Source organism: Emys orbicularis, chromosome 5 (assembly GCF_028017835.1).
Source record: "Emys orbicularis isolate rEmyOrb1 chromosome 5, rEmyOrb1.hap1, whole genome shotgun sequence".
Classification (NCBI taxonomy): Eukaryota; Metazoa; Chordata; order Testudines; family Emydidae; genus Emys; species Emys orbicularis.
The window spans coordinates 28,629,691-28,643,854 of record NC_088687.1 but is presented as its reverse complement, the minus strand read 5'-3'; the positions used below and the strand labels follow the sequence as shown (position 1 = coordinate 28,643,854).

The 14,164-nt window shown below is 40.8% G+C and overlaps 1 protein-coding gene across 1 annotated transcript in view; it reads left to right on the top strand.

Annotated features, from left to right (window-relative positions):
• ANK2 (ankyrin 2) overlaps positions 1 to 14,164 on the top strand; it is a 240,292-nt gene that overhangs the window by 123,717 nt on the left and 102,411 nt on the right. The window contains exons 16-22 of the mRNA XM_065405155.1: positions 1,470 to 1,568; positions 2,256 to 2,354; positions 6,411 to 6,608; positions 8,118 to 8,216; positions 8,324 to 8,422; positions 10,964 to 11,062; positions 13,779 to 13,877. Coding sequence (XP_065261227.1) covers positions 1,470 to 1,568; positions 2,256 to 2,354; positions 6,411 to 6,608; positions 8,118 to 8,216; positions 8,324 to 8,422; positions 10,964 to 11,062; positions 13,779 to 13,877 — 792 coding nt within the window. The remainder of the gene's footprint in view (positions 1 to 1,469; positions 1,569 to 2,255; positions 2,355 to 6,410; positions 6,609 to 8,117; positions 8,217 to 8,323; positions 8,423 to 10,963; positions 11,063 to 13,778; positions 13,878 to 14,164) is intronic.

Genomic DNA, 14,164 nt, shown 5'->3' with positions numbered 1-14,164 from the left:
TTGTACCACATGGCATGGCATAGTTGATTATTTCAAAGATTGTCCTAAAAATATTCTACAGTACTAGATTTGTTTGCCTGCCTATTAAAGTATTAACAGGTAGATTCCTAATAGAAGTAATATAAAGGAAAATGGATATGGGGGATAGAGCGATGAATCAAACCCATCATCTGTGATTATGCGATTGCAAATATGGTATCAGGTGGAAAGAAGAGCTCCTTATTTTATAGTTGGAGCTTAAACCTTATATCTTCCAGGGTTTAGAAAATTCTAAACCAATGGTTCTCAAATGAGAAGTCATGGATTACTGGTGGTGCTGGCTGTTTCCAGATGTTAAATCACATTAAAACACAGTTAAAACTATACTAAATACTTTCCTAATTTTCCATATAAGCAATTGCTGTAATTGCTGCTGGGATGTTGTGTAATCATAGCTAAGAGAAGAGGTAGTCTGTAAGGTAATCCTTCTTTGTTAACATGTGATCCATGCTATGGAAAACTTTGGGAACCCCTGGTCCAAACCCTATGCAGGTAGAGTAACATAACTTGATGGCAACTAGAATAAACACCACACATTGTCAAAATGTCAGGCAAATATGTTATGGTGACTCCCTGGTGATGTTTCCAGGACAACAGTTGCAGATCATCTGCCCCCTGCTGTCCTTAACCCTTAAACTTTTCTTATCAACCTGATTTTTAAAAAGAAATTACTGGGGAAATAATTTGTTAGACAGACATTTTGTCAAAGGTCTAGTGAATCCATATTAACACTTAATAGAAAAGGTGTTTTTAAGAAGACAACTTTTCACCCCTACCTCCATAAATGTATGTGTTTACAAAAATTAACTTGTTACAGCCCTCCTGTTAGACAATATCTATTTCAGTAGAGCAGCAGAAGCTGTATCCAAATGTATTGGCTGTATAGGTATATGTGTCTTAATATATAGTATCATTCTTCTGCGGAGCTGCTGCAATGGTAACACCACGTTCAGAGCTGTTCTCATTGGATTTAGTTTTTTGCAGATTGTTTGGCCTAACAGTGACTTCCAGGGACAAATCAATGTAGTGGATAAATAATTAAAAACTCTGTCACCATAAAACTAAATAAAAAATTGAGCCACTGAAAAGCTAAGTTTTGGATAAAATTTGAATTGGAGCCTCACTACCCATGCTATGGATATTGCTTGGTAAACTTTTTAGGTGGTAAAATGTCATACTGTGGCCATATAGAAGACTGAAAGAGAGGATATTTTCTTATACGACACACTCATATCAAAATACTTCAGACTCATTGGTGCCATTACTAGTTGTTAAGTCTTATTAGTTATTAATGAATAAAAATGGCAGGTGGCTTTAATTTGAATCATAACCTGCTAAAACATTCAAAGGTTGGAAGAAAAAAAAATGATCATTGCGTGAAAGATCCCAGAGACTCTCACTAAAATTTTTGTCTCCTAAAAATTATTCAGAAGGGATTCACACCACTGCATGTGGCAGCCAAGTATGGAAGCTTGGATGTGGCAAAACTACTTTTGCAGCGTCGTGCTTCTCCTGATTCAGCTGGCAAGGTACAGTCCTCCACTACAGGGAATCACTGGGGGATTGAAAAGCAAAAAACAATTATGCTCAGTAATTTGGTGAAAAAATAATGTAAAAGAAGGAAGAAGTTGCATTCACTGTCCAACTTAACTGTATTAAAAATAACAGTCTCTGTGGAATGATTTTTACATAGACATGTATATGAGGCTACCTCACAGTGTGTTTAATGTTTTATTTTTATTACAGCAGGACATGTTGGTGCACAATTATAAAGACTGATATGTTACTGTGGATCAAGAAATGCCCATTCTGTTAAATTATTCAGGTCATAAAAATCACAATTCAGAAATAATGGGGCAAGACCAGAACTATCACTTTTCCCCCATGTTGCGAAGGTTGCTCATAATGATGTTTCTCTGACTTGGAGATTTCAGAGCTTGGTTTGTGATGAATAATAAATACTGGCCAAATCAAATTCATCCACAGTTGCTTGCCCTGTTTTAAGCAAAGTACATCATACTAACTGTTGACTTACTATTATTTTCAGTTTCAGCAAAGTTTCTAAAACAAAAATAATTCAGACTGAGTTAAATGTCATTTTGTTTATGTATTTATTGGCTAATCAATTAATATATTTGTTTAATATATATTGATTTGCGGCTTAATGGTTGCTTATGCCCAGCTAACAACTTAATTCGGTAACACGCCCTTTACAGAATGGCCTCACCCCACTCCATGTAGCTGCTCACTATGACAACCAGAAGGTGGCTCTGCTGTTGCTGGAGAAAGGTGCCTCTCCCCATGCTACTGCCAAGGTGAGATTTCACAGCCAAGCACTGGCAACGTTACCATCTGAGAACCAGGGGAATAATTTTAAAACAACAACAAACAAAGCAATGAAGGAGCTGAGTCAGCTGAAGGCTGGAGCCACAGTTGCAAACTCCTGACACACCCCAGAAGGTGGATATAGAGGCCTCTGCTGGTCAGAGGCTACAATTGCAGCTGACTCATGTTTGTTCTTGAGCCTCTCAGGGTACGTCTATACTTACCTCCGGGGGTTCGGCAGTAAGCAATCGATCTTCTGGGATCGATTTATCGCGTCTTGTCTAGACGCGATAAATCAATCCCGGAAGTGCTCGCCGTCGATGCCGGTACTCCTGCTCCACGAGAGGAGTACGCGGAGTCGACGGGGGAGCCTGCCTGCCGCGTGTGGACCCGCGGTAAGTACCTTGTAGTTTGAACTAAGGTACTCGACTTCAGCTACGTTATTCACATAGCTGAAGTTGCGTATCTTAGTTCGAACTGGGGGGTTAGTGTGGACCAGCCCTCAGATAAACAGTTGATGGGTGACCAGCAGGGGAAAGGGAGAAAGAATGCTTGGGAGTTGATGCACAAAGAAGCCTCATACTTTTTCTTCTCCCTCCTCTGCTGCCTCCTCTTCTTGCCCTTCACAGCCAGACACAGTTTGGAGGGAAAGGAGTTCTCCTCCCCAGAGAAAAGCTGGAGGAGAGATGCCCCTCCTTTTGCTTATAATTGTCCCCATCATTAGAATATTCTTAGAGATATTTTACAACCTCATAGCTACGGTAGTTTTGTATCTATAGTTTTCAGGATTTTTGAAGCTATGCAAGAACTCTGAATAGCACTTCTGAGACTATACTCAAGCCTATTAATTGTATCTGCTATGCTCATTCTTAAAAATAGAGCTGGTTTTTTCAATAGAAACTGTAAGGGTTGTTTTTTAAAGTCACTGTAGAGCGTTTTAGAAGCATACTTGCTTTATAGCATAGCCAGTTATAGTCAAACCTTGTTAGTGAAACGTAAGGACTGCTGATTATCCAATGCATTGAGAAATACGAGGAAATTCAGTCCATGCGGACACCAGATCAGGATGTCCTTGTGTGATTGAGTTCCTGAGTAGACTTTAGGGATCACTCAGATAGTGTCCCTAAAAGAGACCCTATTCTGGTCTAACTGAAGCTACCCTGTTGCCTGTTCCAGTTAGTGACCAGACACAAAAAGACTGATTTTCCTCTTACAGATATCAGTCAAGAGTAACTCCATTAAAGTCAGTGAAATTACACCAGTGTAAAATCAATGTGCAAGAAAAATCTGGCCGAAGAGTACACACAGCCAATTAGAGTGGCATCTCCATCTGAAAGCTAGACTCCGTGTGTGTCCAATATATTATTGCAGACTCAAAGTAGAGCCCATACAGTTTAAATGCTATGGCTCTACCCGGTAAACCCATGGCGACATTCCTTGTGACTGAGTAGTAGGAGCTGTGCTAAGCTTGTCTCAGTCATTCTTTGAATATATTGCATATATGACTGTCTGAGTCCAACTTAATTTTAATGAAAAAGAAGCATAATCTGGAGCTTACTTTAGTACTGCATAGAGTTGGAAACCTGTCCTTGAAATTGTGTGTGTAGAGAGGTTTGCCTGTCTGGCAGGATCAGGGCTTGTATCATTCTCTGATACGTTGTAGGAGACTAAAAACAGAAAACACCCACACAGAACCCCATCTGTGCCAGTTTTCATTGATTTACAATTTTCTGGCTCCTACACTCTGCTCAAACTGTCCTTCAAGAAGTGGCCCTTCTTTTCACTGATGTACAGGAGGCACTGCTTTTGCTGGTGTGGATGGGAATTCAGCAGAAGCATTGCTGCAGTAAGAAATGTTACCAACCCTCCTCCCCAAACACAGATACTATAAACGTAACAAGGATTCTGTTTGTCCTAACCCCTAATTACGTCTTTGGAAATGAAATACAGGGAATTAAGTGGAACACCATCCTCTTCTTTCCAAATAAAGCAGTGTGTCAATGCACTGAGACTGTACATTATAGTTAATAGCTCATGAAAGAACTCCTCCCTCTGACTGTATTTCCAGCCAATTGTATAACTGACACAGCTATCAAAGTTGCAGGTGCAAACACACATCCACCTCTATACTTTTACATCCAAAGAGCAGAGTGCAATGCAGAGCATGCACCCATCAAGCACCAAAAAGTTGTCACTCATCAGTCAGAAGCAGGGTATTTACTCATTTGGGGGGAGGGGAGGAATTGGGTGAAATGGAGCCAGTGACAGGACAATTCTAACATGTGAGGCTAGGGCATAGTTAAATTCCAGCTTGGGTGGAGGAGAAGTGGATGAAGACAAAGCAGTTGCAGAGCAGGTCCTAGTAGGTTCCAAAATATAATTAACTCTAATCTGTGAGAGTATAAAATAATACTGTTTCCAGGCACCTTATTTTACAGTGTACTGGCTTTTCCTAGTTTTTATGTAACTTCTCTTTCTTTTCTCTCTCCACCCACACTCTAGATCCTTAGCTGGTGTAAATCTGAATAGTTCAATGTCAATTTGTATTAGCTGGGGATCTGGATCTAAGTTCTATTGACATCTGCTGACTGCAGTATTCTTGTCAGCGTCCATATGGGTCAGCCACTACATGCATGCATTTCCAAATCAGTGCATTTCTGTCTGTCGCTATATTCCTTGGGACATCTTATTCTTATAGAATATGTTGTTCTATATATTACAATACCCAAGATTTCCAAAATTTAGAGTTCATTGCAGTCTCTGTCTTCATTTATTAACCAACTACCACTTTGGTATGTGGAAGACAAGATGTACTTTTTTTGCATGATTACAGTATCACAAGTGAAAAAAAAACTTTTGGATTTAAAGAACTAAAAACAAAAACAAACTCATTGTAATATATGCCTTGGAATTAAACATTAGAACTGCTGGAAAATGGAATTTCCCTCATGAGAAAATTTTGATTTTTTTGGAATGACTTTTCATCCAAAATTTCAAACTTTTTCACAGGAGGAAAATTTCTGAAAAATTCCATTTTGGGATAACCAAAACAGTTAACTTTCCAGGCAGCTGCCTCCAAGAGGTGCCCAACTTCTCAGGCAGCCAACTCCCTTAGGGAATCAGGCACTACAGGGAGGCAGCTGCCCAGGGAGCCTCCTCATGTTGTTCAGCTCCCCAGGGAGCTGGCTGCCCCAGGATTCTGGGCAGCCAGGGAAACCCAGGCTCTCAGGAAACCTGGCAGGCAAGCACTCTGTCCTGCTTTCCTGGTTTCTGTCGAAAGTTTCCATGGAATTGACACATCCCGCTGAACCTTTAGATTCTGTCAGTTCAGCATTTTCTGACAGAAAAATGTTCTGTCTGAAATTTTTTGACAAGGTCTACTAAACATAGACTTTAACGTATTGCTTTATAATGTGCAGTTTGCAATTGGAAAAGTTAAAATGGCACTCATTCCCACCAGATAGCATTGAGGCGAAGAGCCCAGAGGTTTAGAAAAAGGACTAGATATTTATGTGGATATTAAAAACAGCCACAATACACCATATAGCCTGAGGGGTTATATCCTTTTTATGCTAGTTTAGGGAATAAGATAACTATTAAATGGTAGGGTTTAGGAAAAGTTTTCCATATGCATAGGCTATTCCATAATTGTCTACCTTCCTTTGAAGTATCTGGTATTGGCCACTGTTGGAGACAGGATTCCAATCTAAATGGACAATTGGTCTCATCTGATACAGGAATCCTATGTAAATAATTCTTAAGATACAGAAATGTCTCAATAGTTGGTTTTTAATGGTTTTTCTTTTCAACATTCCTTCATATTTCTCTATGCCACCATAATCTGAAAAGTGGACATTTTCTATTCCTCCATTATTATTTTCACTGGAAACTGACTGTAGGATTGTCAAGAATGGGAAAAATAATGACACAGTGTCTAGAGACAGATTGTTCCAGATATTTCTATGAAATAAAATGGACCACTATTTGCTATGTGATGGATTTGTAAACATCAGAAAAGGCTATTAACATGTGGAGCCTGGTTTTAGAATGGATACACCCCTCTGCACATTGCTGCCAAGAAGAATCAGATGCAGATAGCTACCACGCTGCTGAGCTACGGAGCTGAGACCAACATTCTGACCAAACAGGGAGTGACCCCGCTGCACCTGGCCTCTCAAGAAGGTCATGCTGACATGGTTACCTTGCTCCTGGACAAAGGATCTAATATCCATGTGGCAACTAAGGTAATGCCTTCTCACCACTGAGGATAAGCTATCACAGGGAGGGCATCCAATGACTTGCAAAGTGCAATACAAAAATAGAGCCAGCTGCTCAGAAATAGAATCCAAACTACACATCCCTATACACATGCAAAAGCTCAAGATATGAGAAGTGTAAGGAAGCAGGCAGGTGGGTGAACAGCAGCAGTGAGGGTAGCTAGGGCTAGCAGAGAAAGTGACCCTGATCAGAGGCTGTCTTAAAAGCATATAATTAACAGCTGTGTTGGGTAACCTAGGGAGGACCTTCAGTGGTGTGCCATGTTCTGTGGAAAATGATGTGCCTGCAAGCTCTGACAGAAAGGTGGGCTTGGAGAAGCAGGCAAGCCAGGGGAAGTTGCTGCAGAACCAGCCATGGAGAAAGGGTTGTAGTGTTTCCACTGTCCTGCAGTCTTATATCTCTGAGCTGTTCCCAACATAATACCAAAGTTGTACATCCTGTCTAAAGGATTAAGAAATAATAGAAGGGAGGTTGCACAAAGCTCTAGGTCATGTGGGTCATTGGGTTGATCCAGCCCTATGTGACACATGTCAGAGAACAATAGCTTGAGGGCGGAACTAGTGGAGTGCTTATGGCACTTACCCCAATATATTGTGCCATCCAGCTTCCTTGCTGGGATGGAAGAAACTAGTAATATTTGGCAAAGAATAATGCAGCTTTACTAGTTGAGAAAATAATAAAATAATCCTAATGAAAACCATTCTGATCCATCAGGTTTTCTATTGGAATGTGTGCCAAATCCTTCCTAGAAGTACCTTGATTCCCTCCCAAAAAACATTACATAAGACTTTCTGTGATGCAGTTTTATCCAGCCAAAAGATGCTGAACAAAATTTACTCTCTCAGGCCCTGGTTCTGCAGCCTTTGCTCAGGAGTAAAAGCTGCATGATGAGGCTCTTGCTGTATGAGAATAGTGTAATGCACCATTCTAAGAAATGGGAAACAAACTGCTTTTCCATTCTCATAGTCAATGTATCTATTTATACAATTTATTTATATAAGCTCTTACCCATTGCCTGTCCACAGGCTATCAACGGGTACTTTTTTAAAGGTTTGCTTCAATTCTCTTTTTGGGCCTCAATTCTCTTCTACTGTTTCCTTTATTCTGATTCCTACCCATAATTGTTAAGGCCCATTTCTCCCAGCTGAGGAAGGCTACATATGGCTCCCAGAGTTGCAGAAGGGGTCATCCTACTTCATTAGTTGGCATTTTGATTTCTCCAGTGACGTTATTATGTAAAGTCCAGGTATGGTAATCACTAGCTGAAAGCACCAGTCTATAGTTACAATGATAGTTTGCTGTTATGAGCTGTTCGCTAGTTTTACATGGATAGAGACCAACTCCGTTTCTGCTTAAAAATCTTTATTTTTGAAATTACAGACAGGATCTTGCTATATTTAAAAAATGATAAAACTTGCAAGTCCCATTTCTTTCCTTTTGGTAACATTATAGTTCTCTTTCCATTTCATTTGTAGAGTGGATTGACATCCTTGCACCTTGCAGCTCAGGAGGATAAAGTGAACGTAGCTGATATACTGACAAAGCAGGGTGCAAACCAAGATGCCCAGACAAAGGTAAACCACATAATGCTACTGCTTCCCAGGTGAAGAAGGATGTTATTGTTATAATGGAACTTCCCATTAACTGCATAGGTTTACTTTTTTGTGTTATTTTATTGTAGCTGGGCTACACTCCTTTAATTGTGGCTTGTCACTATGGAAACGTCAAGATGGTGAATTTCCTCCTGAAACAGGGAGCCAACGTCAATGCTAAAACAAAGGTAAAGAATTTGTCATCACTTCTGTTTTTTTCCTTCAGTGACCATATGATACTAATTCATACTGCATATGGACAGCTATAGGATTCTTTTCCTAGTAGATCTTTTTACAAATTACGCATGCACACTAGGTGTCAATATCTGCTGATTTGTGGCTGTGGTGGAATGAGTTCCCTCTGCTCTGCTTCAGGGTGCATTACTCACTAAGCTGAAGTTAGGTGCATTAACTCTGTGTGTGCGTGTGTGAGAAGGGAGATCTGTTCTCTTGAGTTTTTCCTTTATTTTATTTGTACTTGTAACACATATGAGCCTGATTCTACTCGCATTAGTATAATTCCATTGACTTCAGCAGAGTTACTTCTGATCCTATTTACACCAGAATAAAACCCTCCAAGGTGTGCTATGTGGAGACAACTCTGCCTCTCTCAACCAGTGGTTTCTGAATCTGCCGAATATATGCTTACACTGAGGGATCTGTGACCACAAAGCCGTGTTATATCACAGATGTCATCACATCACCTGCACCAGAAGAAGGAGAAGGCCAGCCCACAAAGGCCCAGCACTCCCTGGCTCCAATTCAAACTGGCTTCCTGTTGGTAGCCTATAGTCATACCGTTCACCTGGTTTCCTTGGTGTTTTGGTGTCAGTGCAAACAGCTAAGCTCCACTGATGGCTCCAACAACACATCTGGTGTCCTTGACAACTGATCAGAATCACACAAACTTGTAATTCACTGATCATTCCTGCTGACTCCTCTGTCTCCGGCTGCTTACTTATATGGTCGATCCACTCCTCAAAGTGGGACGGCATCGTGAAAATGAGCCCAACTAAACAGCGCTAACTTCAGTGCACAAAAAAACACAGTGGCAGGGGTAGAGTCAGGACATTTCCAGAGCAGTCATAGCCCAGACTCAGTAGGTTAAAACCATAGATAAGATTGTTCAAAGAGCTCGTAGGTATAACAAGAAAAAAGTTGAAACCCATAATAAAAGCAGACAGCTAGAAACTGTGTGCTACCAAGTGGCAGCTGGCATCACCTCCAGCTGAGCTACTTGGAGGCAATTGAAAGGAATGTCCTAATTGCCCCTTATCTGTTAGGTGTTACTCTGTATCTAAATGTGTGTTGAACTCATTGGGTCAGGTTCTGACTTCAGTTTCCCTGGTTATTCTAGTTATCTGAAATAATTCTATTAAAGTTAGTTTAGAGTAACACCAGAGTAACTGAAACCAGTATCTGGCTCACTGGCTCTTCGAAAACATCATAAATCTTGGCAGACTAACAGATAACCAGCATTGTGGATTCACTCAGTTTAAAGAGCAAGTCCCTCCTGGCCAGATTTATAGCTGACAGAACATGTTAAAAGCCGAACGACATGCTATTGGGGTTCTTTCCATAGAGAGAACCTTCAGGATATTGTGTGCCATGTCCAGCAGAAAGGTGATGTGTCTGGACTCAATCCCAAGGGACAGCACTGATATTAAAGTAATAGAAATAATGTGCTTGTCAGTATAAAACACCACAACCTATAGTAAACCCCTGCTTTGTATCCTACCTGGTAGATGAATGCGTAGCCTAAATGTTACAAGGGCAACTAGAGTACCAAGCACATTCTCACCCATCTGTCCATATGAAAGATACATGTCATAGTCATAGTTTAAGGCACACACACAAGTCCAAGAGATCAGTCTGAGTCCCTTAGGCTCTCTTATACATACATAAATGGTACAGTGAAATCAAATTGCAATTTCCCCCCAGTTTTATTCTCTGCCTACTTTCAAAGTCAAGTGCAGATAATTTGTAAATTAACTGCCTGACTAGATTCATACAATTCCCCCTCAGATCAGCTAGCTGAAGTGCAGTCTGGCTATGCTTTTGTATTGTAGAACATCATGAATGGATCATTGGAGTAGATAAATATACAGAATTAAAAAATGTTTATTGGTATGCAGAACATGCAAACATTTTTCACTGTATCTGTGGCACAGTTGGGACCTTTTGTAGACCAACAGAAGATGAACTGCACTGACATTCATAATCAGCGAGACTCATAGTCAAACAGCTGGTTCATTTAAAATGGACTCAATCAGTGCTTTTAGAATTTACATGGCTTTATAAATTAGCCCAAGTGTTTTTAAAGGCAGACTCCTTGGGTACCCATTAAAAACAGAGGGCTAGGAGTCAGAAGACCTGGCTCTCCCCCCCCGACATTTGTTCTGTCACCTTGGGCATGAGCATTATGTTCTCTGTGCTTCATTGTTCCCATCTGTGAAATGGGGACAGTAATGTTTGCTCACCTTTATAAAGACCATTAATATTGTCATATGAAAAATGCTCTGCAAGTCAAAATATTATCATGATTTATTATTTCATTAATCCCTAGAGGGTTTAGAGAAGGTGCTGAGAATTATTGTATGTGTGGGTGAAATGCTGGCATAGATGTGGTTTTAAATAAATGTCTTGAGTAGAGGAAGTAAATTGAAATGTATTTTCTAATCACTGTATTTTTCTCTCCTTAAAAATATGGTGGTTACCACTAATAACAGAATGGCTACACCCCTCTGCACCAAGCTGCTCAACAGGGTCACACTCATATCATCAATGTTCTACTCCAGCATGGGGCCAAGCCCAATGCCACCACTGCTGTAAGTCTGGAAACTGTCTGTGGTACTACTGCAATCTATCACCTGCCTGCAGCTTTTCCCCCTGATGGCTCCTCTCTTTCCTGAGTCTGATTGACTCATCTGATTCCTCTCCTCTCTAGCCTTTTGCTTTGGTGAATGTGCTTCTCATACAGCTGGTCATCAGATGTGTGAGTGTGACTTCCTCTCTCCTTTCTAGCCCCTTAAGGTAGCTCTGCTTAGTTGCAAAGCTCTTTCCAGATGGAGAGTTAGTTTGAATAGTGAGCTGATCATGGGATTTGGGAACAGTAATTCCTGAATTATAATTCCAGGTTGGCCACTGACTGGTTGTGTCACAGGCACTCTGCATCTCAGTTTCTCCATGTGTAAAACAAGAATGGCAATAAAGATGGTAGTCTTATTATTCTCCCAGTGCCGGGCCAAGATGAGGATCTGGATGAAGGCAAACTGACTGCAACCCTACTGTGTATAAGATGAAAGGGATACTTACTGCCCAGGATGAAGCACTTTAGTCCAGACCTGATTTACACTATTCTTCTATCCATTTGTTTGCCACCTCCTGGATTGAGTTCACTGCTACTCCTGGATTCTCAGATAGCAGTTATAGCCTGTAGCGTAGCTTCTATCCTCTACAGGCAGCCAGGAGTCTGCAACTGTTTTTCTTTAACGCCATTGTTGTAACAGCCATCTATACCACTGACAACTCCAGGTGAGCTCTGTGTACCCAGAGGTTCCAACTGGTTAAAAAAAAAACAGCCTCAGCCTAGCTCCTGAGTGGGTCAGACTGCCATGAGTGCATAGTACACCTGCTTAAATCTGCACTGGCTTCTCACTCACTCCCTGGAACAATTCTCTGGGATTGAGTTATCCAAGAATCCATGTCTTGGTTTATATCCTACATCGTCAGCTGGGAGGCTTTTATGGTCAGTTCCTGGGGCTAAATACCCCAACAGGGCTTACTTATTTTGAGGGTATGTTCATTTGATTTCAATAACCTTGTAGGGCTGTCACAGCCTGGGTCCATCATACCTCAAAGCACAATCACTGCAGAGGTAGCCGGGGCTCTGACTCTGGTGTTACCATCCACACAAAAATATCTCATCCAGGTTAAGTGGTGCTTTCAAGTGGGGCTAGCTGGCACAGCTTGTTGGGGGGTCAGGTCAGTCTGGGTTAGAGCCCCAGTTCAGCTTTCATTTGGGACTTGCCTTAGTTGCAGTGTTAGCTAGAGGTATATGTAATTCAAGTGTTACCCCAGCTTGATTCCTGTCTGCACACACAAATCTCCCACTTGGGGTAAGTGGTGCTTTAAACTTGAGCTAGCTGGACCATCAGGAGATGTAGGTTGAAGCTCTAGTGCTTCTGATGCTTGAGTAAATAATGCAGTAAAGCTGTTCTGTGCTGCTAATACAAACACTGTGCAGACTGAGTGTCATTTTGCAGTATGGCTTCTCTCAGTCAAGAGAGCCTAACTCAAAAGGAGTTAATTTGAGTGTAGATAACTAAACTAACCCTAAAGTGAAGCCAAGGCTTTGGGCTGGAAAGCCACCTACTTTGCAGTGGCTAAAACACTCAAGTGCTTATAGTCCTTCCCTGTCTTCCCACAATTCTCACCATGTGCCCAGAAGGACACACAAGTTCTCCCATTATTCACTGGGAAAGAATAAAAGAACTGCTCAGCTTACTGCTGTACAAAGAACCATGCCCTCAGAAGTCCTAGTGATACACACAGGTGAATACAGTAGCAATAAGGACACAGTAACTTGGATAGGGCTTTGCAGTGTGGCGGCTCATACCCTGGGGCTGATCACCCAGGTTAACTCTGAGTGAAGACATACCCTCAGACATTCTTACCTGATGTAGCTTGTGTCTGATATTTTTTTCTGCTCTTCCTGACAAAAAGGCACTGATTTTTGGCTACTCATTGTGGATGGATTTACACTGTGCTGCTGGGAACTTTTGAAATAAATAAATACAGACCAGATTTTGATACTCTCTCACTCCCATTGAGTAGCTCCATTGACTTCAGTGGTACAGCTCCTGATGTAAGATACTGTTCAGTGTGAATGAGAATATAACAATGTAGCCCTATATAAATAAATTAATACCTATCCACATCACAAGGGTGTTCTGGGGTTTAACTAGTTAATTAATTTTTTATTTGAAGATTAAAAGGGCTATTTAAATACTAGTTATTTTTGATGGCTTAGATAGGCATTTAAATGTAAAAGAATTCTCCCCATGTCCTAAACTCGAATCTTGTTTTGTTTTGTTGCCTGTTACATCATGAGCTTTTGCATAAGTTATATATTCCCAGAGAGAGCATTGTACCTGCTGCAGATGTGAACTGTTTGTATAAGACATTAGACCCTAAAACTTTTAAATAGTTTTTAGAATAACCTCCCAAATAATAGAGTTTTTGGAAAACAATGCAGGCAAGGCACATAATGTGTAGTGAAATTTGACAACTTTAGGGTTAAAGCATGCAACATGTTTTTTATGAGGAATTGCAGGCAGATGTAAGTGTGTTGTGTTACCATGGTAATCAGGACTATAGTCTTAAAGAAGTTACAAAGACCGATTCAGATGTAATGTTAAAACTCAGTGATTTTCCTAAGCTGTGCCTTGTTTTGGATGGAAATGCTGGCTCATGCAGTGCTGGGAGTGATCTCATTGGTTCAAATCACAGTCCTCCCTCTCATTTCTCTCTCTCTCTCTTCAGAATGGTAACACTGCCTTAGCGATTGCAAGGCGTTTGGGATACATCTCAGTGGTTGATACTCTGAAGGTGGTAACAGAGGAGGTCACCACCACCACAACTGTGAGTACTAGATGTGTTTTAATACTTCCATTCTCTATTCATAATGCTGTCTCTACTGTACTGCTTCAGACTCCCTCTGCCTCCCTCTTCCTCTTTTTAGTTTAAGTTTTTAAGACCTTCCTTTGCTTGGTTGCTGCAAATGTATTGATGTGCATATAGATGTGCATACAGTACACAGAATTAATATAAATAGCTCTATAAATCTGAGTTTACACAGATGAAATAACAGGTACTCAAACCAGAATATAAGTTTTTAGAGAAGGGCCTGAGCAGCAAATCTAAACTTT